Source organism: Peromyscus californicus, unplaced genomic scaffold, assembly GCF_007827085.1.
Source record: "Peromyscus californicus insignis strain IS unplaced genomic scaffold, ASM782708v3 Scaffold_11__1_contigs__length_118956290, whole genome shotgun sequence".
NCBI classification, from domain to species: domain Eukaryota; kingdom Metazoa; phylum Chordata; class Mammalia; order Rodentia; family Cricetidae; genus Peromyscus; species Peromyscus californicus.
Window position 1 is genome coordinate 48,846,482 of NW_026294402.1, and position 25,733 is coordinate 48,872,214.

At 40.2% G+C, this 25,733-nt stretch overlaps 1 protein-coding gene across 4 annotated transcripts in view; it reads right to left on the reverse strand.

Moving 5' to 3' along the window:
• Positions 1 to 25,733, reverse strand: part of Dmxl2 (Dmx like 2) — a 129,457-nt gene that overhangs the window by 57,096 nt on the left and 46,628 nt on the right. For all 4 annotated transcript variants that reach the window (XM_052760576.1, XM_052760596.1, XM_052760568.1 and 1 more), the window contains exons 10-14: positions 18,964 to 19,203; positions 18,049 to 18,320; positions 16,617 to 17,313; positions 15,849 to 15,970; positions 6,042 to 6,131 (exon numbers count right to left, since the gene is read on the reverse strand). In XM_052760576.1, coding sequence (XP_052616536.1) covers positions 6,042 to 6,131; positions 15,849 to 15,970; positions 16,617 to 17,313; positions 18,049 to 18,320; positions 18,964 to 19,203 — 1,421 coding nt within the window. The remainder of the gene's footprint in view (positions 1 to 6,041; positions 6,132 to 15,848; positions 15,971 to 16,616; positions 17,314 to 18,048; positions 18,321 to 18,963; positions 19,204 to 25,733) is intronic.

Consider the following 25,733-nt stretch of genomic DNA (forward strand, 5'->3'; position numbering starts at 1 on the left):
GGTTCTCGAAGTACCCCTGTGGACTATTTAGTGGGGATTGTGAGAGAACCTGTTTACAGTGTATGCCAATCTGCAGAATACATTTACACAGCAGTGTAGAGGGTCAACAGAAGGACCTATGAAATGCACAACTAGAGATATGCTGCATGGCTATGCTTCCGCACCACATAGAGAATAGAAGCAATCACAAAGACACCTAGAACCACCTGGTGAACTGAAATGCAAGGAAGGCTAGATTCAAGCAAGGGAATGGAAGTGTTGAGACTGTTGGATGACAACCTTGCAGAAAGGAGCTCTGATTAGCTTGGCGCTGAATGAACAGAGTGTAATCTTAAAAATTCAGGGAAATCAGTCTCCTTACACACAGTGAAATAATAGGACTATAATATTAGGTTAAGCCATAAAATATGTATCAAAAATCGGAGCATTTTTGTCTCTCCAAGTATAAAAGAATACAATCTCTTTAGAACATAAGGTCATCTTCCCAAGGGAAAAGAACAAATGAAGAAGGGTAATGCCTTCCTGAGTACAGAACTCGAAGACCACACAAGCCAGGGCAGTGCAAGCTTGTAATCACAGCACTCCAGAGGTGGAGGTAGTGGTGAGTCCAGCCAGCTGCCTCAAAAACAAACAAAAAAACAAACAGGGAAGGAGAGGGGAAAAGCGGGTTAAATCAGGGAGGAAGGAACTGAGAGAAATATCGATAGATACGAGAAAGCGAGGGAGGGCAGGGAAAGAGGAGGCGGGGGAGACAGGGAGATCAGAAGACATACTGCGACAAACCTAGACTGAGTTTTGAACTCTGAGATTTACAAACATTCACTTTACCACCCTGTGTTACTGAAAATCAGAAGCAGATGGGAAACAATCTGGTGTAAATGTAAAGAGAACCCGGGGTGAGAGTGGACCACACCGACACCCCGGGAAGAGAGCAAAGGGGCCCGATGTGGGGATGCACTCTTCTGGACCTCTCTGGAGTAGGAACCAGAGATATGGAGCTCAACAGAAAGCACAGTAAGGCAGCTTGAGCACAGAGAATCACAACCTCCTTGGAGGCCTCATTGGTAACTCGAGTCTCACAGCCCCATTTCTGTTACCAAAAGCTGATGTGGTCATTTCTCCACATAAGAAGTATCTTCGTTTCCCTTAAGAATGCAAGCCCTGTGGAAAAATTATGAGTAACTCTATACTTGTCTTATTTTTCATTTTGTTTTGTTTTAAAAGTGTGGCTACTTGCTCAAAGTACTCTTTAAGGTTTAAATGGTTGTGCTAACTCTGTCTCAGTCCAGGAACATGACCCTGAAGAAATAAACATTATAAGGATAAATGGCCCTTACCATTTATCCTCTTCCCCCAGGTAGGCGGTAGAGAGGAAGGAAGCCTGACTACACAAAGGGCTGTGAATAGAAAGTAAATGTACATGCTGAGGCTACTTTCATCTGCATGAATGGATCTCCTAAAGATACCCAGACTGAGGCCCAGCAAGTAAATGCTGTGTATTCCCTACAGAGTAAAATGGAAGCTAACATGGAAAAAGAAACCATAGCTGGAGCCTCTACACAGCTGCATTGTATCCGCCCTCAGCACGTGGACACTGGGGCAGAGTTTCCCTGACTGAATCAAACTCCTTCAAATAAGAGATAAAGACACAGGTACAAGCCAATTAGAGGCAGGAACCCCTAAATCATTAATAGTCTCTCTCTCTCTCTCTCTCTCTCTCTCTCTCTCTCTCTCTCTCTCTCTCTCTCTCTCTCTCACACACACACACACACACACACACACACACACACACACACACACACACACTTTGGTAGTCACTAGCAGAGCAGTGGCAGAGATGTGGTCTTAATAAAGACCAGAAACTGAGCTATTACCCGCTGAGGAGTTAGTGAAAACAAGGAGATTAAGAGCTTTGAACAGGGACGCCTTTAATCCCAGCACCCGGGGAAGGAGTCATCTCCATGGGACTCGCGACCAGAGCGACCAGAACGGATCCGAACACTCTGTCTTGAGGCCAACCCAGGGCCCAGCTGCCAATCCTGTGAAACCCAAGTGGACCAAGACTATCAATTAGAACAAGAGAGGCACCTTCAGACACAGACACTGCCTGCTCCGAGCAGAGGAAGAGATGAGTAGATGCCAATGCAAAAATACAGGCAACAACATAAAGACCTATATGACAACATCAGAACCTAGTGATCCTACACCTGCAAGACCTGAACATACCAAGGCAGATGAAGCAGAAGAAATCAATCCTAAAAATGACTTTAAAAGATGATAGAGGCCCTTAAAGAGGAAATGAAAAACTCCCTTAAAGAGGAAATAAAAATTCCCTTAAAGAAATGGAAGAAAAAACAAACAAAAAAATTGGAAGAAATCAAAGAAAGCCAAGAAAAAGTAATTAAACAGATGAAGGAAACAATTCAAGATTTGAAAATTGAAATTGAGACAATAAAGAAAACACAAACTGAGGGAATGCTGGAAATAGAAAACCTGACTAAACGAACAGGAACTACAGAAGCAAGTATAGCCAACCAAATGCAAGAGATGGAACAGAATCTCTGACACTGAGGACACAATAGAGAAAAGAGATTGTCAGTCAAAGAAAACACTAAAGACAAAAAAGTCGTAACACAAAACATCCAAGAAATTTGGGTCACCAAACCTAAAAATCATAGGGATAGAAGAAAGAGAAGAATACCAACTCAAAGGCACAGAAAATATATTCAACAAAATCATAGAAGAAAACTTTCCTAACCTAAAGAAAGAAATACCTATGAAGATACAAGAAACTTACAGAACACTGAATAGGCTGGATCCAAAAAAAAAAAAAAAAAAAAAGTCCCCTCACCACATAATAATCAAAACACTAAACATACAGAACAAAGAAAAAATATTAAGAGCCACAAAGGAAAAAGACCAAGTAACATATAAAGGCAGACCCATCAGAATAACACCAGACTTCTCAATAGAGACTATGAAAGCTAGAAGGTCCTGGACAAATGTTATGCAGACACTAAGAGACCACGGATGTCAACCCAGACTATTATACCCAACAAAACTCTCAATCACCATAGACGGAGTAAACAAAATATTCCATGATAAAACCAGATTTAAACAATACCTATTCACAAATCCAGCCCTACAGAAAGCACTAGAAGGAAAAATCCAAACTAAAGAAGCTAAACACACCCATGAAAACTCAGGCAATAGATAACCTCACACCAAAGAAGGAAAACGCAACACTACCACAAAAAAAAAAAAAACCCAGGAATTAACAATCACTGATCATTAATATCCATTAATACCAATGGTCTCAACTCACCTATAAAAAAGACACAGACTAACAGAATGGATAAGAAAACAGGATCCATCCTTCTGCTGCATACAAGAAACACACCTTAACTTCAAAGACAGACAGACACTAACTCAGAGTAAAGGGCTGGGAAAAGGCTTTCCAATCAAATGGACCTAAGAAGCAAGCTGGTGTAGCTATCCTAACATCTAATAAAATAGACGTCAAACTAAAATCAATGGAAAGAGATCAGGATGGACAATACATATTTATCACAGGAAAAATCCACCAAGATGAAGTCTCGATTCTGAACATTTATGCCCCAAATACAAAGGCACCCACATTCATAAAAGAAACATTACTAAAGCTTAAGTTATACATCAAAACCAACACATTATTAGTGTATATTTCAACACACCACTCTCACCAAAAGACAGATCTACCAGACTGAAACTTAACAAAGAAATAAAGGACCTAACAGATGTTATGACTCAAATGGACTTAATAGATATCTACAGAACATTCCATCCTAACACAAAAGAATATACCTTTTTCTCAGCACCCCATGGAACCTTCTCAAAAATTGACCACATGCTTGGTCACAAAGCAAATCTCAACAGATACAAAAACATTGGAATAACCTGTATCTTATCGGACCACCATGCCTTAAAGTTAGATTTCAACAACAACAAAAGACCCAGGATAGCTAAAAGAATCCTGTATAATAAAGCAACCTCTGGAGGCATCACCATCCCTGACTTCAAGCTCTACTATAGAGGTATAGTAGTAAAAACAGCTTGGTACTGGTATAAAAACCGACATACAGACCAATGGAATAGAATTGAAGACCCTGACATTAATCCACACACATATGAACACCTGATTGTTGACAAAGAAGCCAAAACTATACAATGGAAAAAAGAAAGTATCTTCAATAAATGGTGCTGGCATAACTGGATGTCAATATGTAAAAGATTATAAATAGATCCATATCTGTCACCATGCACAAAACTCAAGTCCAAGTGGATCAAAGACTTCAACGTAAATCCAGTTACACTAAACTTAATAGAAGAGAAAGTAGGAAGTACTCTTGAACGCATTGGCACAGCAGATCACTTCCAGCAGATCACTTCCTAAATATAACACCAACAGCACAGACACTGAGTACAACAATTAATAAATGTGGGGCGTTTACCCAACCACCCCTACAGTTCCCCAGAGTTTTCTTGAGTGCGAGCAGCAGGAAATATTAGATAGAAGGATTTATTGCGGAGAATCTTGCGGAGATAGACAGATAGAAAATAAAGGATAGCCTCGAGAGGGCCTGGAACCTATTCCAACGGGCCCCGACTGTCTTTGCCCCAGGGTTTTTATAGAGACCCCAAGGGGTGGAGCAAAAGACCTCCTCCCCCAGCACAGTCAAGTACAGACCATCCCAGACACCTGCACTCAGGCCCGTGGTCCTAATCATCCTCTATGCGGACCTGCTGGGTAAAGCCATGAGGAACCCGAGAACGGGCTCCCACAAATAAATGGGACCTCTTGAAACTGAGAAGCTTTTATAGGGCAAAAGACATGGTCAATAAGACAAAAAGATAGCCTACAGAATGGGAAAGACCTTCACCAACCCCACATCTGACAGAGGACTGATCTCCAAAGTATATAAAGAACTCAAGAAACTAGATATCAAAATACTGAACAATCCAATTGAAAAATGGGCTAAAGAGCTAAACAGAATTCTCAAAAGAAGAATCACAAATGGCTGAAAGACATTTAAAGAAATGCTCAACATCCTTGGTCATCAGGGAAATGCAAATCAAAATGACTCTGAGATACCACCTTACACCTGTCAGAATGGCTATGATCAAAAACACTAATGACAGTCAATGTTGGAGAGGATGTGGAGCAAAGGGAACACTCCTCCACTGTTAGTGGGAATGCAAACTTGTACAACCACTGTGGAAATTAGTATGGAAGTTTCTCAGAAAATTGGGAATCGATCTACCTCAAGACCCAGCCATACTACTCTTGGGCATATACCCAAGGAATGCTCAGTCATACCACAAAGATACATGCTCAGCTATGTTCACAGCAGCACTATTTGTAATAGCCAGAACCTGGAAACAACCTAGATGCCTGTCAACTGAAGAATGGATTAAGAAAATGTGGTACATATACACAATGGAGTACTACTCAGCAGAGAAAAACAATGACAGCATGAAATTTGCAGGCAAATGGATGGAACTAGAAAATATCATCCTGAGTGAGGTAACCCAAACCCAAAAGGACAAACATGTATGTACTCACTCATAAGTGGATTCTAGATATAAAGCAAAGAACAATCAGACTGCAACCCACAGAACCAGGGAGGCTACATAGCAGGGGAGACCCTAGGATGACTGTGGCTTATAATAAGTTTTGGTTTTACCAATTACTGGGCAAGCCTCAATGAAACATTTCACTATTAGGATAAGAATTTATACTGTATCAAGCTGATAATAGGAAAATAAATAAATAAATAATAAACCCCACAGATAAAAGAGGAAAAAAACATAAATGGTTTAACCATGTAAAACAAAATTTTCATATTCTCGCCCCTCAGCATGTAAGTATCAAATTACTTTATCTTTGGATTGTACTGTATTAAAGCATTTGATTTAAAAAAAAAAAAGAAAGAAAGAAAACACTGTGAAATGAAGAGAATCAAAGAGCACACAACATCACCAATTTGAAAGCTTGTTTTTACTTGGTCAGTTATTGCATCAAGTTCAATAATGCAGCCTGGTCGAGCAGTAGACTGTTGACTCACAATGTTAAACACTTCTCCAATCAGTTTCTGTAAACAACAAATGAAAAATGTCAATGATCAACAAAATTACCACTCTGTCAATATGAAACAGCATCACAGACATTAAAGCCCCCCCCCAATAATCACTGATTGACAATGACAATATATTCAAAGAAATACATCAACTTTCCATTCTGTTTTTAAAGTAAAGAAGTTAGAAAAACTGACAATATTTACGTAAGTACTCTAACTTCAAAGCAGCTAGCCATTTCAATGTGTTCATCAAGACAAATATGGCTAAGGACCTAGCCCAATGCCTGAGTGGATGGCATATGGATGTGTAGTGCCATTTGAAAATACAACTCTCCAAATGGAATACTGGGGTTATGAATGACAAGTGGGACTGTCTCAAGATGACAATGTTAGAATTAAAACATGAAGCTAACTTCTGGGTTTCTTAAAACTTCCCAAACTTCATACTGGGAGGAGTTCCCTCAAAACCCATACCAAGAAGCCATCTCTTTTAAATAAAAACCTTTCAATAACTTAACTAAATGCCTCAGCACCCATCTCCAATGTCTCTCCCTGACATAACAAAGTTTAGATCCAGCTTAGCCTAAGGTCAGTTCTAAGAGGAAAGAGCATCCACTGGACTTGGGAGATCTTTCCGATTTGTATCAGTAGAATTCCAGAAAACATGTATTGGGACAGATTCTGAGGTTAAATCACAAGAGACAAACTAAGTGGTTGAGTAGGGCTGAACTTATCCATGAGTACATTTACCCAGAATCAGGATTTAAAGTCTTAGCTCAAACATGTACAAATGGTTTTGACATTCCGCTGGGGTTATTCACTGAAATCTGGGCTCAGCTGTGGCCTACAATCTGTGAGGCTAAAAAGCCAGGATTTCTCTAGCACAAAAAGACTACTCCTCAAAAAGCATCAACAGACCAATAGCAACAAGACAGTACTTTTTAAAGTGTACTGTGCATCAGCATTTCATCAGTATCTCCAGATTCATGTGTATACAAAAGTTTAAGGTGTTGCTGCTATAAGCTGGATGTCCTGATTAGATTCTTGTCAACTTGACACAAGCTAGAATTATTTGGGAAGAGAAACCTCAATTGAGATAATGACTCCATCAGATTGGCCTTTAGACATGGCTGTAGGGTATTTTCTTGATTAATGATTGATGTGAAAAGGCCCAGCCCTATAGGGCAGTGCCACCCCTAGGCAGGTGATCCTGGGTTACATAAGAAAGGCAGGCTGAGCAAGCCATCAGGAATAAGCCAGTAAGCAGCATTACTCCATGACTGTGCTTCACTTACTGCCTCTAGGTGTCTGTCTTAAGTTCCTGTCCTAACTTCCCTCAGTGATGAAATATGACCTAAGACCTGTAAAATGTAATAAATGCTTACTTTCCTAAGTCGCTTTTAGTCATGGCAATAGGAACTCTAAGACACAGGGCATAGTGAAGTAAGCCTCTAATTTCAGCACTGAGGATGCTAAGGTAGGAGGATCAGGATTTCAAGGGCAACCTGGGCTGCACAGTGAGTTCCAGTCAAGGGCTGAGGTATATCTCAATGGTGGAGTGCTTACCAGGCAAACACAAGGCTCTGGGTTTCATTTTACACACACACACACACACACACACACACACACACACACACACACACACACACACACACACACACACACTATTGCTGTGGTTGATGGTTCTCAGTCTTGGCTGCACACCAACTCTTCCTCAATCCCACTCAGAGACTGATGTGCTGGCCTAGGGGACAATCTGATCATGACTCATTCTATGAACTCCGTGGGTATTTCCAACACATAGCCAAGGCTCTCACAAGAACAGATACAAATTCCAGCTAAGGGTTTATCTTCCCTGCTCAGAACACTCTACCAACACTATAACTAAGGAGTCTACCAGTAAGGAATACCACTCAACTTCACCTACAACCAAGGGATTCATTTCGTAGTAGAAATAATTTCACTTAACCAGCAAACTTATTTTACAGTGCAGGATAGCACCAAAATTAGGTTGATGTAGATAAAGCACAGACTTCAAGAACACACACACACATACACAAAAGATCAAGATAAAGGATATTTTAATTAATGTATTTTTTTAAATAAAAACTCATGCAAAAAATCCATAATAAAAAATATATAAAAATTTAAATACAGGATTCAACAATGCCTTAATTATCCTGAAAGCAAAATTAAAATTGTATAGATGCACTCCTTTTTTCCAGAAAATTAGTTAAAATACATCATATAAAGTTTAAGTTTACACACACCCCAAATAAGAGTATTAGTAATGTTTTCACAATCAACTTATTTGCTTATTATCATCAGTGAAGAGAACTGCCTTGTTTGGTCACATCTACTTCTGTAGGCTGACACAGGTGCTCTTGCAGAGGACCTGAGTTCAGTTCTCAGCACCCACATGCAGGCAACTCACAACTGTCCGTAAGTCCAGTTCCAGAGGATCCAATACTTTCTTCTGGCCTCCAAGGGCACCAGGCATTCACATATATAACATGCATTCAAAATACACATACACATAAAATAAAAATGAATTAATTTTTTAAAGGAAAAAATGTGTAAGGTGGCACTAAGAAAAATTGTGAATCAGCTTCAGAAAATGCAGACACAAGGTGATTTACAGGCTTTACAAATTTACAACACTGCATTCCACTTACTCCTATTTCTAATGAAACTGTCACAAGGACTTCAAGCTCTCCACAAACTGACAGTAAGGCCCTACTGCTGAAAATAACACAACTTGCTGTCGAAAAGTCGAGCTGGTGCCTACCTATAGCCTTCATCCCCACTGACCAGTGTTCACAGTACTGGAAGGTACACACTACCAAAGGAGAAAGAAACACAAACCCAGCTTTGTTCAACAGTGGCACAAAGCTTGTGCGACCAACCAACATCTGACTGGATTTAAAGCTCACTCCATGAGATGGAACCCATCCACAACATTGCTCGAGTGACAAAGAACCTGAGACTAGACAGCCTAGGGATCTAGGAAAAAAACAAACACCACTGTTCTGCCGAATGAACACAGCAATAAAGTGACTCCTAATGACCCTTCTTTCTGCACTCATAGACCACTTCCTTGCTCAGCCATACAGAGAAGCAGATGGAAACAAATAGACCCCCAGCTGGACAATGTGCAGAGAGTGAGACCCTGGAACACTCAGGCCTAAATGGGATGTCTCCATCAAATTCCTCCCCTCATGACTCAGGGAATTCTGCAGAAGACAAGGCAGAAAGACTATAAGAGCCAGAGGGGATGGAGGACACCAAGGAAACCAGGCCTTCTAAACACAACAGGAACGATGCTCATATGAACTCACAGAGACTGTGGCAGCGTGCTCAGGGCCTACACAGGTCTGGGCATGATGAGGTTCCAGCAATGAGACGGGAAATGGACACAAGCCCACATCCCTAACCCAGAAGCCATCTCTAATGAATAACTGCTCACAAAGGAAAAACTAGTTTTCTCCAAGTTTCACAGGGGATACAAACCACTCTCAGGGCCAGGCCTCATGCCCAGCAGTAGATGGACAACACAAAACAAACTCAATAATACTTCTGGAAGTTCTTTATCTCAGGGATTTTTTTTAACCTTACAAGTCCCTCTGCATACATATTATGGTTTCCAGTTTTGTTTTGTTTTGTTTTTTCCAGTTTTGTTTTAATGGTATTTTTGTGTGAATGTGTGTATCCCTGCATCTATGTGTTTCTTACGCTTTTTCTTTGGCTCTTTCCTTCTGTTTGTTTTGACCTATCCTTATTTGTTTGTTCTTATTATATGTTAGATGTCTGTTTGTATACTAATAAGAGAAAGAAACATGTGGATTTGGGTGGGTGGGGAAGTAGGGAAGGTCTGGGAGGAACTGAGAGACAGGAAAACATAGAATATATTCTATTTAAAATCTATTTTCAGTTAAAAAAATTTTTAAAGAGCAAAAAAAGTGGCAGCTTTTTATAAACATAATGAAACTTTCCTTAAATGTTTAGCATAAGCAAGTTGTGGTGACACATGCCTATAATTCCAGCAGTTGGCGGGGTGGGGGGTGGGAGGTGGGGGGGTGTAGAGGCGAAAGGAGCAGTAGTTCACGGTCAGTCTTGGCTATGTGAGACTTGTCTCACAATTTCCTTTGAAAGCTTAAAACTTTAAAATCTAACAGTACTTCAGTTACTTTTCACATCCCGTTTTAACAGTGCGATTAGCCCCCTTGATAACCAGGATAACAGGCCCCTTACCCTCAAGGTTGCACACATCCTAATTCCTCTCTGCCAATACATTATTCCATGAAGAGACTTCTGCAGATGAAGACGGCTTCAAGATTGGAGGTGGGGAGATCACCCTAGATCACTCCTGCAGGCCACTGCAGTCTCTAGGTCTTACTGAGGGAGCCAGGAGAGGCAGATTTCGAGAAGGAGATGGAACAAGGGGAGACAGCTCAGACTGACAGACTTCCAAGATGGAGAAAAGAGGTCAGAAGCCAAGAAATGCAGATGTCCTCTAAAAGCTCATGGAGGTGAGGAAAGGGATTCTATTTGGAGTTTCCAGAGGAAGAGGGGCCATCCAACACTTCCGTCTCCTCAGTTCTAAAGTGTGAATGACAGTGTTACCTTCCTGTTGGGCTTGTTGGAATGATTAAATGAGTAACTGTACGTGAAACATGCAGAACCGGAGCTGACACACAGTGACCATTGGATGAGAGCTTGCTGTCACTATTTTTGAAGCTTGCAACTTAACTTGCAGCCTTGTACACCATTCTTCAGGCTCTGTCTTACGTTTGTAGAAGAATGGACAGATCAATAAATTCAAGGAGCTGCCTACACGAAGGCCAACTTAGCTTCAAATCCCGTGATGGCCTTTTCTTGCCAGTCATTACATGCTAAATATACCTATTTATAAGCCTCACAGACATACCTTGAGGGTTGAAACTATTTCTATTTTTTTTTTTTTTTTTTTTTTTTGGTTTTTTGAGACAGGGTTTCTCTGTGTACTTTTGGTGCCTGTCCTGGATCTCGCTCTGTAGATCAGGCTGGCCTCAGAACTCACAGAGATCCGCCTGGCTCTGCCAGTGCTGGAATAAAAAGGCATGTGCCGCCACCACCCGGCTTCTATTCATTTTAATACTCTTAGCATCTGGCACAATATGCACATCTATTCTTTCATTGTGACCTAATTTATGCATAGTGGGTCACTGATGAAAATTAAATATTGGTAGATTAATAAATCAATGAATTAATGAGTGAGAAAAATTACATGTTACATAGTTCCTACTCTAAAAGCTTTTAGTAACACAAGTATGTACTAAACCACTCTATTTCCAACCTCTCTTTTTTAATCATAGTCATCCCTAAGTGCTCCTATGTACTTGATAAATGAATAAATCTAGCATCATTGTCAAAGACATTCAAAAGTTTATATTTTAGGTACTAAAATAACTGATATTCAGATAAAATTATAACTTAATATTAAAATTTTTAATATTTTAAAAATGTCTTTATAAACAGTTGGCTGAACAGAAATCTTTTCTTGATAATTATGGGTACACATATGGACATTTACCAATGCCTGCACCAATCTAGTAACGTCCAGTAATGTCTTTATAATACTTAATTCCAAATATCCACTGCTATATAATACAGAACACTGCTACTTGAGGAGTGGGGATTGTACAGGGTCTCTCTTCATAGCCCTGGCTCCCCTGGAACTCACTATATACACCATGCTGACCTTAAACTCACAAAGATCTATCTACCTCTGCCTCCCAACTGCTGGGATGAACAGTGCACCACCACATCCCCCAGGCCTTGCTAATTTATTTCCAATTATCTATCAAACAATGATCTAAGCCACACTTAGAAACCTAAAATTGCAGTCATCTCACACTCAATATGTCCCTCAATTGAATCATAAATACCTTCCAAGTATCTTGCCACACCAGAATCTTGACCACATTAGAAGCCTCAGCATCGTCTCTTTGTGTCCACATTTAACCAACTACTGAGTCTGTTCTCTCCTGGTTTCTAACAAATTACACCTCTACCTCTAGTCAGTTTAACCCAGGTTAGTTGGCCTCAGACTCCTTGCTCCCACCCTATTTCCAGTGCACACCCACTATAAATCATCACACTTCACTTCCCTGCCCAACATTTTTCAGTGCCCCTAGATCTACCTCTCCATCTACAGAAAAATATTCAGATCTTTTCAGAGTCTGTTATGGTAGGATGTGGGGGAGTGGTGAGCTGGCCTTTACTCAGCACTGGCTAAAAGTCCAATTCTGAGGGATAAGAAAGCACATGCCAACTTCTTGTTACTGACTCAGGATTAGTAGAGGAAGTAGTATGGGAAACTTACAAAAAAAAAGGAAAAGCAAGCCGGGCGGTGGTGGCGCACGCCTTTAATCCCAGTACTCGGGAGGCAGAGCCAGGCGGATCTCTGTGAGTTCGAGGCCAGCCTGGGCTACCAAGTGAGTTCCAGGAAAGGCGCAAAGCTACACAGAGAAACCCTGTCTCGAAAAACCAAAAAAAAAAAAAAAAAAAAAAAAAAGGGGAAAAGCAGAAAATGACAGAAATTTTACAGAATATGTTACACTAGTTCAGACAGAAATAAACGCAAATCTCTGTACTCTATGTGTTTTAGAAAAGCAAACCCCAGAATCCTTGTATCCTGCAGCTCTGAAACTCAAGTGGCTCAGGAGTCTAAAGACTCAAAGGAGTTGAGCAGTTCCTGGTATGCAATAAATGGAACTGCTGAGGGGAGGCAGAGACAAAAATCAGCAGCAGAAGGCAGTCTTCCCCAAGCTACCAGGACCTAGGACAAGCAAGAAAGGATCCTCCCAAAAGCCTGAGAAGGCTTGCTGATCTTTGACACCTTGACTTCAAATTAGATATATATGCACTAAAAACAAACAAACAACAGACTTTTTAATTACATGAGGTAAAACTTAGAAATAGAAAGGAAAAATACACAAACTCACAATTACAGTTAAAAGACTTTAACATCCTTTCATCAAATACAGTATTTGATGGAAGGGTTTGTAACACAGCTTAACTCCGGGCATCCTACAATGAAATGCCAACCTTCTCTGAATATCATCCAAGATCAAATGTAAAACAATTAAGAAACTGATAGGACTAGCTGGGCAGCATTTGGGAGGCAGAGGCAGGCAGATTGTGAGTTTGAGGCCAGCCTTGTCTACAGAGCAAGTTCCTGGATAGCCAAGACTACACAGAGAAACCCTGTCCTGAAAAACTAAAAGGAAAAAGAAAAAGGAAACTGATGGGCAGCTAGAGACATTGCCCCATGTGCACAAGTGTTGCTGCAGAAACCCAGGGGCCTGACTTTGGATCCCAAACCTGTGTAAAAAGCTGGGTGTGGCAGCAGTACATCAGTAATCGGGAGGACAGAAGCAGAAGAATTGCTGGAGCTTGTCAGCCAGCACATCAGTGAAAGATCCTACCTCAAAGAAACAGGTAGACAGTGACAGAGAAGGCAGCCTGATACCCTCCTCTGGCCTCTGCACACATGCCAATGGCACACAAGTGTGCTCACACACACATCTGGTCTGAGGGAAAGAAGGCTCAAGGTTTACAAAACAGCTGTCCTCGATTATCTGTGGTACTCCCTGTTCCGAGAACGGGAGAATGACTCTAAGTAGAACTATGACTAGCAAAGACAATTTGTGGGAAACATATTGAATTTCAACTTAATAGCAACATTAATTCAAAGACAGCATGATCTATATCAGAGTCAATTCCCTCACTGGTGGCCAGACAACAAATGACAGCAAAATAAATTGGACTAAAACAAATCAAATTGCTCGTTATAGTAGCTGACCTTTAACGTACTATCCAATTCCAGCTACAATTCTATGATGCTAATTTGGTAGACTTTTTCTCATCCAAGTATTAATCATATCTGACTCTACTTAGCATCCACTGTAAGTGGATTTAGGGTGGTATAGCACAGCTGAGACTTTCTCTACAACAAATACCCAAAATGATTTTCTCACTATCTCTGGAGCAAATTTTATGTGTGTATATATCCACATTAATTCTCACTCAGGGGAAAAAAAAAAGTATCATCTTTCCAAATCTTACGTATTTGTCCAGAACAAAGCAAAACAGTCTTCAATAGAAGTTTCCAAATCCATCCTAATTGACCTCTCTGCTGGTATAAAATCTTCTAGTGCCATACTTCCAGCAATCAATTGCATAGCCCCTTAAATAAATACCTCCTCTTCTGTCTTAAACTCTTGATCTTTTGTTAATAATTTCTCTTTTGTTTTTTTGAGACAGAGTCTCTTGTGGCTCAGGTTGCCCCAGAACTCGCTATGTAGCCAAAGATCACCTGGACTTCCTGATCCCCCTGCCTCCACTGCCTAAGTACTGGAATTATAGCATGTGCCACCACACCTAGCTATTAATAATTTCCTTTTCAATTTAATTAAAATTTTTTTAAAGGCAAACATTATAACTATTCTGCATCCTCGACACATCAAGAGGTACACAGACACTCAAAAACAGCATTTGGTGTCCAAAACTTTACTTACTACTCATTCATTCATTCATTCATTCATTCATTCATTCGGGAGGCGGTTCCAGAAGCATGCTACAGTGCACATATGAAGATCAGAGGACAATTTGAAGGGAGTAAGTTCTCTCCTTCCACTGTGCTTTTGAGGAAAGGTCTCTGTTTTTGCTGTTGTGCTGTGCAAGCAAGCTTCTAGCTGATTCTCCTGTCTGTCTCATATCTCACCATAGAAATGCTAGGATTCCAGATCTGAGTCTCCACATATGGCTTTTCCTGGAATCTGGGGACCTAACTCAGGCTGGCAGGCTTGCAGGGCTAGTACTTTGACTCACTAAGATATCTCCTCAGTCCAGTATTTGGTATTCAGCACTGGAAACATTTTAGAACAGGTATTTTATAAAGAGATATGTCTTTATCAGCAAATGAAAAATTCAATGTTCAAATCTAAATACTGAGTAAAATATATGACTTCTAGTCTGCTATATAACTACTAGAATGAGGCACTGCCACCATTGAGAGATAATATATTCTAACCACAGTTAAGAGCATTCGCTGCTCTTCCAGAGGACCCAAATTTGGTTCCCAGGAACCAAACTGGATGGCTCACAACTCTCTGTAACTTCAGCTCCAGGGAACCTGACACCCTCTGTGGCATCTGCACACATGGCATATGTACACTCAAACACACAAATACCTATAAATACACATTTTTAAAAAAAACTTTGTTTTTAAGAATCTTTTTTTAAAAGAAATCAAACTAGAAAGTTAATTATTTTAGGAAAATGACGAGATATTTGTTTCTTCATATGTTAAATGTATTGGGGTGCAGCATATTCATTTAATTTTTAATTTGTATACCTTAGAACATAGATAAAGAAAAAGACGTGTGTGTGTGTGTGTGTGTGTGTGTGTGTGTGTGTGTGTGTGTGTCTGTGTTTGTCTGTCATTACACAGACAAAAACATATTCTCATTTCCCAAACACTAACTGATAAACAATGGTTTTTGTTTGGTTTATTTGTTTGTATTTAGAGACAGGGTTTCTCTGTGTAACAGTCCTGGCTGTCCTGAAACTTGCTCTGCCTCTGCTTCCTGAGTGCTGGGATTAAAGGCGAGTACCACAAACAATGGCCTTAGACAAAGTACAAAGAGAATTTCTTATTAGCTCAGAAAAAGATCTGGAAATTCTTACTGAGGCCTCTGGGTCTGAGAGTTCATCTAATAACTTCCTGGCATCTACAACAGCTTGGTAGAGCCTCAGATGTCTGCCGTCCGATGCGACAAAGCAAGCACTTGCCGAGTTGCAGTACGTGCCTGAGAAGAGAGACAGTCTTCGGGTTACAGCGAGTCATGTGTTTTATTAATGACTAAAGTATGAGAAACAAACAATTACACCTTTCTAGGTATAACCATCATCTAGAATCATAATTAAATGGATATAATTTATGGCTATAAGCTTATTAACAAAAATTCAGTAGAAAAATATGAAAACAAAACTTTAAAATTCTAAAGATAAGCCTTACCAACAACCTATTAAAAAATATCTCAGGGCCAGAGAGCTGGCTCAGCAGTTAGGAGCACTGGCTGCTCTTCCAGAGGACTGGGTTTCATTCCCAGCACCCACAGGGTAGCTCACAACTGTCTATACCTCCAGTCCCAGGGATCTGACACCCTCTTCTGGCTTCTCATGGCACCAAGCAGGCACATGGTGCACACACATACATAAAATTACTTTAAAAAAAAACTTAACTATGACAAATATAAATCATTTTGTGAACCAGGCATGGTGGTAATATCAGCACATGGGAGGCAGCAGGATCTCAATGTCTGAGGCCAACATGGTCTGTATAACATGTTGCAAGCTATGATATTTCAAAAAAAAAATAAAGAAAAAAAAGATGTTGTTTATAACAAATAATTTAAATTTTATTTGTCTTACAATAAAATAATAAACACTTACCAAGACAATAACTAGGAATAAGAGTTGGAAGCCATGCCACATTAGAGAAGGCTGAGGTATGTAAAGAGTTAATTCGAGCCAATTCTGACACTCCTCCAGTGTATGACAAAGGTCCTATGGGGTCTACACGCCACAGAATAAGTTCACTGTAGATTGCATTTGGGTCATGAAATGTACGAGTTGCTGCATTTCTAAGAGGCTGTTTCGATGACTCTTTTGTGTGTTTTACAGGATCTATCAATCTATTTAATTTACTGTCTGAGTCCCACTGACGGTCTGATTCAGGAGTCAACAGAGCATTATGATGGGAGGACGTCAGCAACAGTGGTAAAACCGAATGGCACGCCAAGTCATTGAGGTGGAATCTGTGACCGCAGTATCTGAACTTGTGGGATACAGTGAGGACAGTAGTAAAGGCTGACTTGTCAGCAAAAGTGACTGCCCACTGATTCAAAGACCCATCTATATGTTTAGAGACCATCATTACTGTGGGTGCTAAAATGTTCATGTCTGCACTGTGTGATCTGGAGTGTGGCTGTGACCCATGAGAAGAATCTACAGACATCGGCTCTTGGTGTAATGGGGTGTGGTATGAATCTTTTGTACCATTTACACAGGCATACATCATGATGTTTTTACTAAGAGAGTTTGCATCCCCAGAGGGAAATGCAACAGGAATCCGAGAAGAAAAAGAAACCTGAAAAACACAAACATAGGATTCATTACAAGGAATTTGCCTTCTCTCAAAAATACTTTTCCAAACACACTTCTATTTTCCAAATGCTAAATCCTAGCTTCCTAGCTTTCTATATAGTTTAATTCCTTTCTTCTACTTATGTATTAGATCACTATTCACAGCCCAATACAAAACGAAAAACAAAGTTTCAAATAGATTGCTTATGGCTTTTATACCAAAATAACCACATCATGTACTTATAATAAAGCTACAAAAGATAACACATAAAAGCAGCTTGATTTGGCTTATAAAACTCAAGATGAGCACATGCTTTCAATGCCAGCACTTCAGAGGTAGAGGAAGGAGGATCAGGAACTGAAGGTCATCCCCAGCTATACAGCTAGTTGAAGACCAGCCTGGCTACATGAAACCCTGTCTCTTAAAAAGAAAAGAAAGAAAAAGACCTGAAACCTCCTATTTTCAAAGTAATTTCCTTAGCTGTACTAAAAATATTACAATTCTCAGAAAACATGAGTAGTAATTCAAATACTCAACGTGTTTCAAAAAATAATCATTTTCTTTGAATTAACTAAATGTATAAAATGCATAGTGCTGATCCTCTTTGAAAACAAGAATATGTATCTTCTCACTTGCTTATCAAAACTAAATTTTTTAGTAATTCTGAAAAATCTGTGAAGTCTATATGGCATCTTGTTATTTTAAAAATATACTAATATTTTTATCGAGGAAATATACCTGGACTTGTCTAAATATTCCAGGGTTATATTCATCCAAATACTTGACATGCCACACTAGAAAGGTCCCATCTACAGGGTGTATCGTGAACAGCATGTCAGGGTTCTTATTCCACTCTGTCAGCAGCGTTTCAATCTTGCGATCGAGCAGCACTGTGGGCAGTGGCACTGGGATGCTAGGTCCTGGATGGCATCTAGGACTTCCCTCTCTTTCTCCATCTTCATGTTCTGATGATCCTGTGCCTGCCTCCGATTCTCTATCCAGAGATAACTCTAAATCAGAAAACAGATCTGTCAGAACACATACTAAATAATACTATAAAAATTCATTAGAAACTATAAAACTATAAGCTACCTTTCCAATTTGTGGTCAGAAAAATATTTTGTCTGAATTGAAATTACTATATTTATTATCTTTAGATAAATAAAATTTCATCACATTGTTAAAATTAGCAAAACATATTTCCCATAAAACAGTATGGCTTCTAAAGTACTACATTAGTCAAGGAAATATAACAATATCTATATACATACATACATACAGAGAGAGTTTGCCTAGCATGGAGGCACAAGTTTATAACCCAATCTACTCAGGAGGCTGAGGCAGGAGGAATTCAATCTCAGGGCCAGTCTGGCAGTTTAGGGATGCTGTGTCTCAAAATCAAATGAAAAGGGCTGAGGAAGTAGCTCTTAAGAGAACTTGCCTAGCCTGCATGAGGCTCTGGGTTTAAGTCCACACCATAAACAAAGCAAAACATCAGCTAGAGTTAGTTGGTGTGTCTAAGAACAAGCATAGTGCCTGATCTGAGAGACAACCAGTACTAAAAATGAGAGAGAAAGAAAGAAAGAAGGGAGAAGTCACAGTTCAAGAGGTACCACAAGAAGTTGTTATTGTTAGTAAACAAGGAATACAAACCATGGTCTAATTTCATATGTAAACCCCTCTCTCTTTCCTCCTGTGAGCGTTCCTCATCTTCTCTGTCTGCATCATCGCTTTCATGATCTAACTGTTTTTCAGAAAGTTTTCGTAATTGGTGCATAAATATTTCCGTAGATGATGTAAAATGAAATTCCTTGTTATTTAACCAATGAACTACAAATCCCCCATTGACATCGTCAATATTAAATGAAGCGCCAACCAGGACATTTGGAATATCTGTGGAAACAAAAAAAATTAACTCTCAATATGATGCTCCAGTTTCTTTAAAAACACAGCAAATGCTTATCATGATTGATGGTTTGCTCACCCAGAAGGTGCCAAACAACCAGCCAGGACGATTCTGCCAGGACTTGTAATAACTTTAACTGAATTTAACAATGGCTGGAATTATTAAGAACTAATGACATACTTGTACATGAAATTAAATTACAGTACTAATTTCAAAACCAAATATAGCAACACATCAACCTTAGCTGAATCCTGGTCCTGAGATAAGAAGATGGACTGTAAGACCTAGAAGAGGTAACTATGGAACGACTTAACAGTTTCTTAGGCATCACAATGATGCTGTGATTTATGCTGTGACTTTCCTTACTCTTAAGGAGATACTTGATGTTCCTGAGGATAAAATTCCAGGCAGCACTTGGAAAAGATTAAGACAAAAACTCGCTTACACATATGCACACATGATCATGTGTGCAAATACACACACAAAAAAACCCCAGAAAAATCAATTACAAATGCTAGTGGTTAAACGTAAGTGACAGCTATGAAGGTGTTCACTGCACTATTCTTTAATTTTGCTGAATGTCAGAAATGTTCCTAAAGTTGAGAGGAAAGATCACACAGAAGCAGGAAAGAACCAAGACAATGGTTCCATGATTAGTGCTCACCAGGCAAGCAAGAGGACCAGAGTGCAGATCCCCAGAATCCATGTAAATGCCAGGTGGGTATGATGGCCCACCTGAAAATTCCAGGAAATCAGAAGGGCTAAGACAGGATCCCAGAACAGGCTGCCTAGCCAGACTAGCTATAGTGGTGAGCTCTGGGTTCAAATAAGGAATCCTGCCTCAATGAATATGGTTGGAGTGAGTAAGGACAACTACCAGACAGAGGTTCAACTCTGGACCTCTGTACAGACACACGCATGCATGTGTGCACACACACACACACACACACACACACACACACACACACACACACTTGCCCAAACATATGCAAAACATGCATATATACACATATGTACACCACACACACGGCAGAAAGAAAAAGACATGTATACATACACATATAGGTTGAAGAGACACAAATGAACACATGATAAGATATTAACATGTGATGAATCTATGTAAAACAGTATTACATTTGTCAGAAAATTCTATTGGCTAGGGGCTGGAGAGTTGGCTAAGTGGTTAAGAGTACTTGTTGCTCTTATAGAGGACCTAGACTGATTCCCAGCACCCTCATGATGGCTCACAACTATCTGTAACTAAAGTCTCAGGGGATCAAATGCCCTCTTCTGATCTCTTTGGACACCAAGCATGCCTATGATGCATACATACATATACATACAGGCAAAACACTCCTACACATAAAATAATGAAATATATTGACTAATTTTACATTTTAAAATGTCTTTAGGCTGTATCATAGATTCAAATGTTTTCCTGAAAAAAAAAAGAGGAAAAAAAAAAAAAACCTAACAGTACAAAATTACTTACATTTAACAATCAATTTGGCCAATCTATAAATTATATTTGCAACCCTATATATAACGCATCAAGCCAAATGACTTAACAAAATTATATTTAAAATATTATATAGGTGGGTCAGGCATGTAGCACACACACCTTTAATACTAGCACTAGGGGTGGAGTGGTCTCTGTGGGTTTTAGGCCGAGCCTGGTCTACATAGTGAGTTCTAGGCTGTAGGGAAAAGGGGCCAGCTAAAGAAACCCACCCTGACCCTGGAGCCCAGAACCAGTGAAAGAAACAACCTAGATCTGGGGACCCGAGCCAGAGAAAGAAACACTTTATCCCTGAACCCAGAACCAAAGAAAACATGCCCTGACTCTGAAACCAGTGCCAAAGAAACACACTTTGTCCCTAGAATCAGAGTCAGTGAAAGAAATATGGCCCTGGCCTTAGAATTAGAGCCAAAAAGCTAAGAAAGGCAAGCAAAAGAAACACAGTTTGGCTCTGAAAATCAGAGCCATCTCTGCCCCTGACCAACAAAACTAACCAATCCTCTGAGCAGAAAAAAACTAACCAATCCCTGGACAGAAAGTATTCTCCCTGGAGAAACTTTGCCCCTAAGAAATCCCTATATAAACTACCCTGCCTGTTCAGTTATGGTCTGTTCTTTCCCACCCACATAGAGGCAGCCACTCTCCTGGATTCCTCCTTCCCAAATAAATCTCTTTTTCAAAAGAGTCTTGGGTGTAAAGATCTTCATTCGCTGGTGCAGAGAAGAACCACCTTGCTAAGACGTCCCTTAGGGGGACTGAGCAGAAAAAAACTTGCAGAGACATTCCTTTAGGGGAATGAGCAAGGAAGAGCTGAACAGAAGATTCTTGCAGAGACTTCTTAGGGGACTGAGCAAGGTGGGGCAGAAACAACTTTTCACCAGAGCCAAAGGAGATTGCTACATTTCTGCAGGGGGTTTCTGCTTTAGCAGAGTGAAGCAAAAGAAGCAACATCTTGGGCCGGGGGAAGAACAGAGCTCTGCTGGGAAGTCCCCTTAAGTGGAGGCTGAGCAAAGCTCAGCTGCAGCAGCTCTCCAGGGAGAGGAACAAGATTGCTATATCCTGCAGGGGAGACCATCTTCCACCGAACCCCGACTCCAGGTTTTGCTTGGCTCCCCCAAGCAGTCAAGGATATCTTTCCTCCCAGAGCTGAGCTGTCCCGCTGCAGCTCCAGCTGCCAGAGCTGTCCTAGCAGCTCAAGGTATCAACTGACTCCCCCAGCAGTCAGGGTTATATAGTCGGATACAGTTTCAAAAGCAAACCAAAATAAAATAATATGTTACAGTAAGGCCCAATAGCTGCAGGTACATATAACCTCTATGTTTATCCCACAATAGAGCAAAATACAATCCCAGCCCATCTGGTTTCCAGAGCATACACAGTTAAAACCCAAGCTTTCTAAAGTAGATGGAATTTATAAAGGCTATCATTAGTTTCATTTTTAAAGTTGTATCTTCACCGTCAACAATTCAAGAAAAGCTTCTTTGGAAAGGTTTTAAAAAAATCTTATAAAAATCTAAAACCATCAACATTTTAAAAATAAGTTATTATTACAGGACATTCTTAGACTATATTAGGTTTAAAAGACCAAACTGACCATGGTGACACAACCCATATGCCTAGAACTCAGAAGGTTGATGATTATAGATTCAAGACCAGTCTGGGGTACAAAGAGAGATCTTGCCTCAAAAAGTCAGGGTGGATGCTGTAGAATATTAGTTGAAGATGTATTACATTTGTTTATGCTGTGGAACATTTGTTTAATGATGCAAAGATATGTTGCATTCTTTTATGTAGCATTTGTTTAACTCTGTGAAGCTGTGTTACTTTGCCCATCTAAACTATCTGATTGGTCTAATACAGAGCTGAACAGCCAATAGCAAGGCAGAAGAAAGGATAGGTGGAGCTGGCAGGCAGAGAGAATAAATAGGAGGAGGAATCTGGAAAGAGGAAGATCAAGGAGCAAAAGGAGGACATCAGGGGCCAGCCACCCAGCTGCACAGGTAGACACAGAGTAAGAAGTAAAGAAAGGTATACAGAAATAGAGAAAGATAAAAGACCAGAGGCAAAAGATAGGATAATTTAAGAAAAGCTGGCAAGAAATAAGTCAAGCTAAGGCTGAGCATTCATAAATAATAATAAGACTTTGTGTGTATTTATTTGGGAGCTGGGTGGCAGGACCCCCAAAGAGCCAAAAGAACAAAGAGTAAAAAATAAAAAAAAATAAAAAAAACAAATAAAAACTGCAGGTTGGGGCAGCCATTGTAGCCTTGTCAAACAAAATAACAAGAACTAGAAATGTAGGCATAAAGGATAATTTTAAACATCTTAGTAGCTAACGATGCTGAACCTTGCTTCAAACTCAGCTTCCCCCTTCTTGTGGACTCTTTTAACCCTTCCTTCCCATTCCTTTGTGCCAGGCACCGATACCTAGAAATACTTCCTACCTGAACCCCAATGCACACACACAAAGTAGCCACATCTAACCTGGACTCGGGTAGACAATTTTTACTGTCCTCCTTTGTCCTCCAATACAATGTCTCTGTTACCACCCTCAGCCTGGTAACAACTTACTTGCAGGCCACCCTCCTCCCACTTCAATTCATTCACCTGGGATTCCAACTCTTGGTTCAGACCTTTCATTCCTGTCTCTCCAGAATATTCTTTGCCTAACTGTAACCTACTTCGAGGATCTCCTCTTCCCACCATACTTCCAACTCTCTGGGAACGTGGCATCTTGGTATGGATCCACCTTAGCTCTTTCCTGAAGTTCCTCTCAGCCTTCTCACCTAGCCCACCTCTCTCCATCTCTCTGCCACCCACCAACCTGCAGAGCACTCTCTACCAGATGACATCCATCCACCACACTTTTCTAAGATCCAGAGAGGGCAACAGAAAGCAAATAATGGAACACCCACTCAACAAAGACAAAACCAGATATCAAGACCTAGAATCACCTCAATCATCCCAACCCAGATGACAAGGCACCATTGCGAAAAAAAAAAAAATCATGAACAGCCAAGACAACAAGACAATATGCCTCCACCAGAACCCAGTAACCCTGAATTACATTAGTCCTGAGAAATGCAATATAGCTGAAGAACAAGCAAGGACATCAAAATAGAAATCATCATTATGTTCAAGATTTATTCATATGGGATATGAATAAATCCCTTAATAAGGGATCATTTTAAACATCTTAGTAGCATAATGAAGCTGTAAAAACACAAACAGTAGAATGAAATAATGAAAGCCGGGCGGTGGTGGCGCACGCCTTTAATCCCAGCATTCAGGAGGCAGAGGCAGGAGGATCTCTGTGAGTTCAAGGCCAGCCTGGGCTACAGAGCGAGATCCAGGACAGGCACCAAAACTGCAGAGAGACCCTGTCTCGAAAACCCAAAAAAAAAAAAAATGAAAACAGTTCATGAAGCAGAAACAGAGTCAATAAAGAAACCCAAATTGAAAAATGAAAACTTTAGGAAGTCCAACAAAAACCTCAGAGGTGAGCCTCACTGGCAGAGCACGAGACACATAGAGAGTCTCAGGCATTGAAGACAAGGTAGAAGAAATAGATACCCCAGTAAAAGATATATTAAATCTAAGATAATCCAGTCATGAACATCCAGAAAGAACATCTGGGACACTATGAAAAGACCAAATCTATAAATAATAGGAACAGAAGAAGAAGAAAAAGTCCAGCTCAAAAGCAAAGAAAATATTTTCAACAAAATCACGGAAGAAAATTTCCCCTAAAGTAGGAGGTGCACATGGCATACAGAACACCAAACAGATAAAAACAGAAAAGAAATTCCCAACAATACATAATAATCAGAACAATGAATGTACAGAACAAAGAAAGAATAATAAAAGCTACAAGGGAAAAAAAGACCAAGTAACGTATAAAGGCAGATCCATTGGAATTACACCTGACTTCTTAGGAGACTCTAGAAGCCAGAAGGGCCTGGACGGATGTTCTACAAACTCTAAGAGACCACAGATGCCAGCCCAGACTACTATACCCAGCAAAAACTATCCATCACAATAGACAGAAATATTCCATAACAAAATCAAATTTAAGCAGTATCTATCTACAAATTCAGCTCTACAGAAGGCCTAGAAGGAAAACTTCAACCTGAAGAGGTTACCTCACCCAAGAAAACACAAGAAATAAATAATCTCAGATCAGTAAATCAAAAGGGGGGGCACATGTTAGCAACAAATAGGAATCAATAAATACTGCTCACTGGTAACTCTCAATACTGAGGGTCTCAAACCCCAATGAAAAGACACAGACTAACACAATGGATTATAAAACAGGATCCATCTTTCTGCTGCATCTAAGAAACACATCTTACCATCAAGGATAGATGCTACCTGTGGTAGTCTGAAAGAAAATGGCCCCCATAGGGAGTGGCACTACTAGGAGATGTGGCCTTGTTGGAGTATGTGTGGCCTTGTTGGAGGAACATGTCACTGTGGAGATGGGCTTTGAGGTCTCATATAGGCTCAAGCTATACCCAGTCAGAAAAACCATTTGCTGTTGCCTGTGCAAGATACAGAACTCTAAACTACATCTCCAGAACCATGTCTGTCTGCACACTGCCATGTCCCACCATGACAATAATGTACTGTAAGCCACCCGATTAAATATTTTTCTTCATAAGAGTTGCCATGGTCATGGTGTCTCTCCACAGCAGTAGAAACACTAAAAGACAAAAGTTGGTACCAGGAACTGGGGTATTGTTGTGATAAGCTGGCCATGCTTTTGTTTGAAGGAATATGGACCTTGGGACTGTGGATTAGAGAAGCAATAGATCGCTTTAAGTGCTGTTTAATGGGCCATCCTAGTGGGAGCAAGAAGGTCAGTGGTGTTGAGTGTGATTTGAACTGTGGGTGCCTGGGTCAAGAGGTTTCAGAGAAGAATTTTAGTGTGTTGCCTAGAGATTATTCTTGTGATATTTTGGTGAAGAATGTGGCTGATTTTTGCCCTTGTCTGAAGAG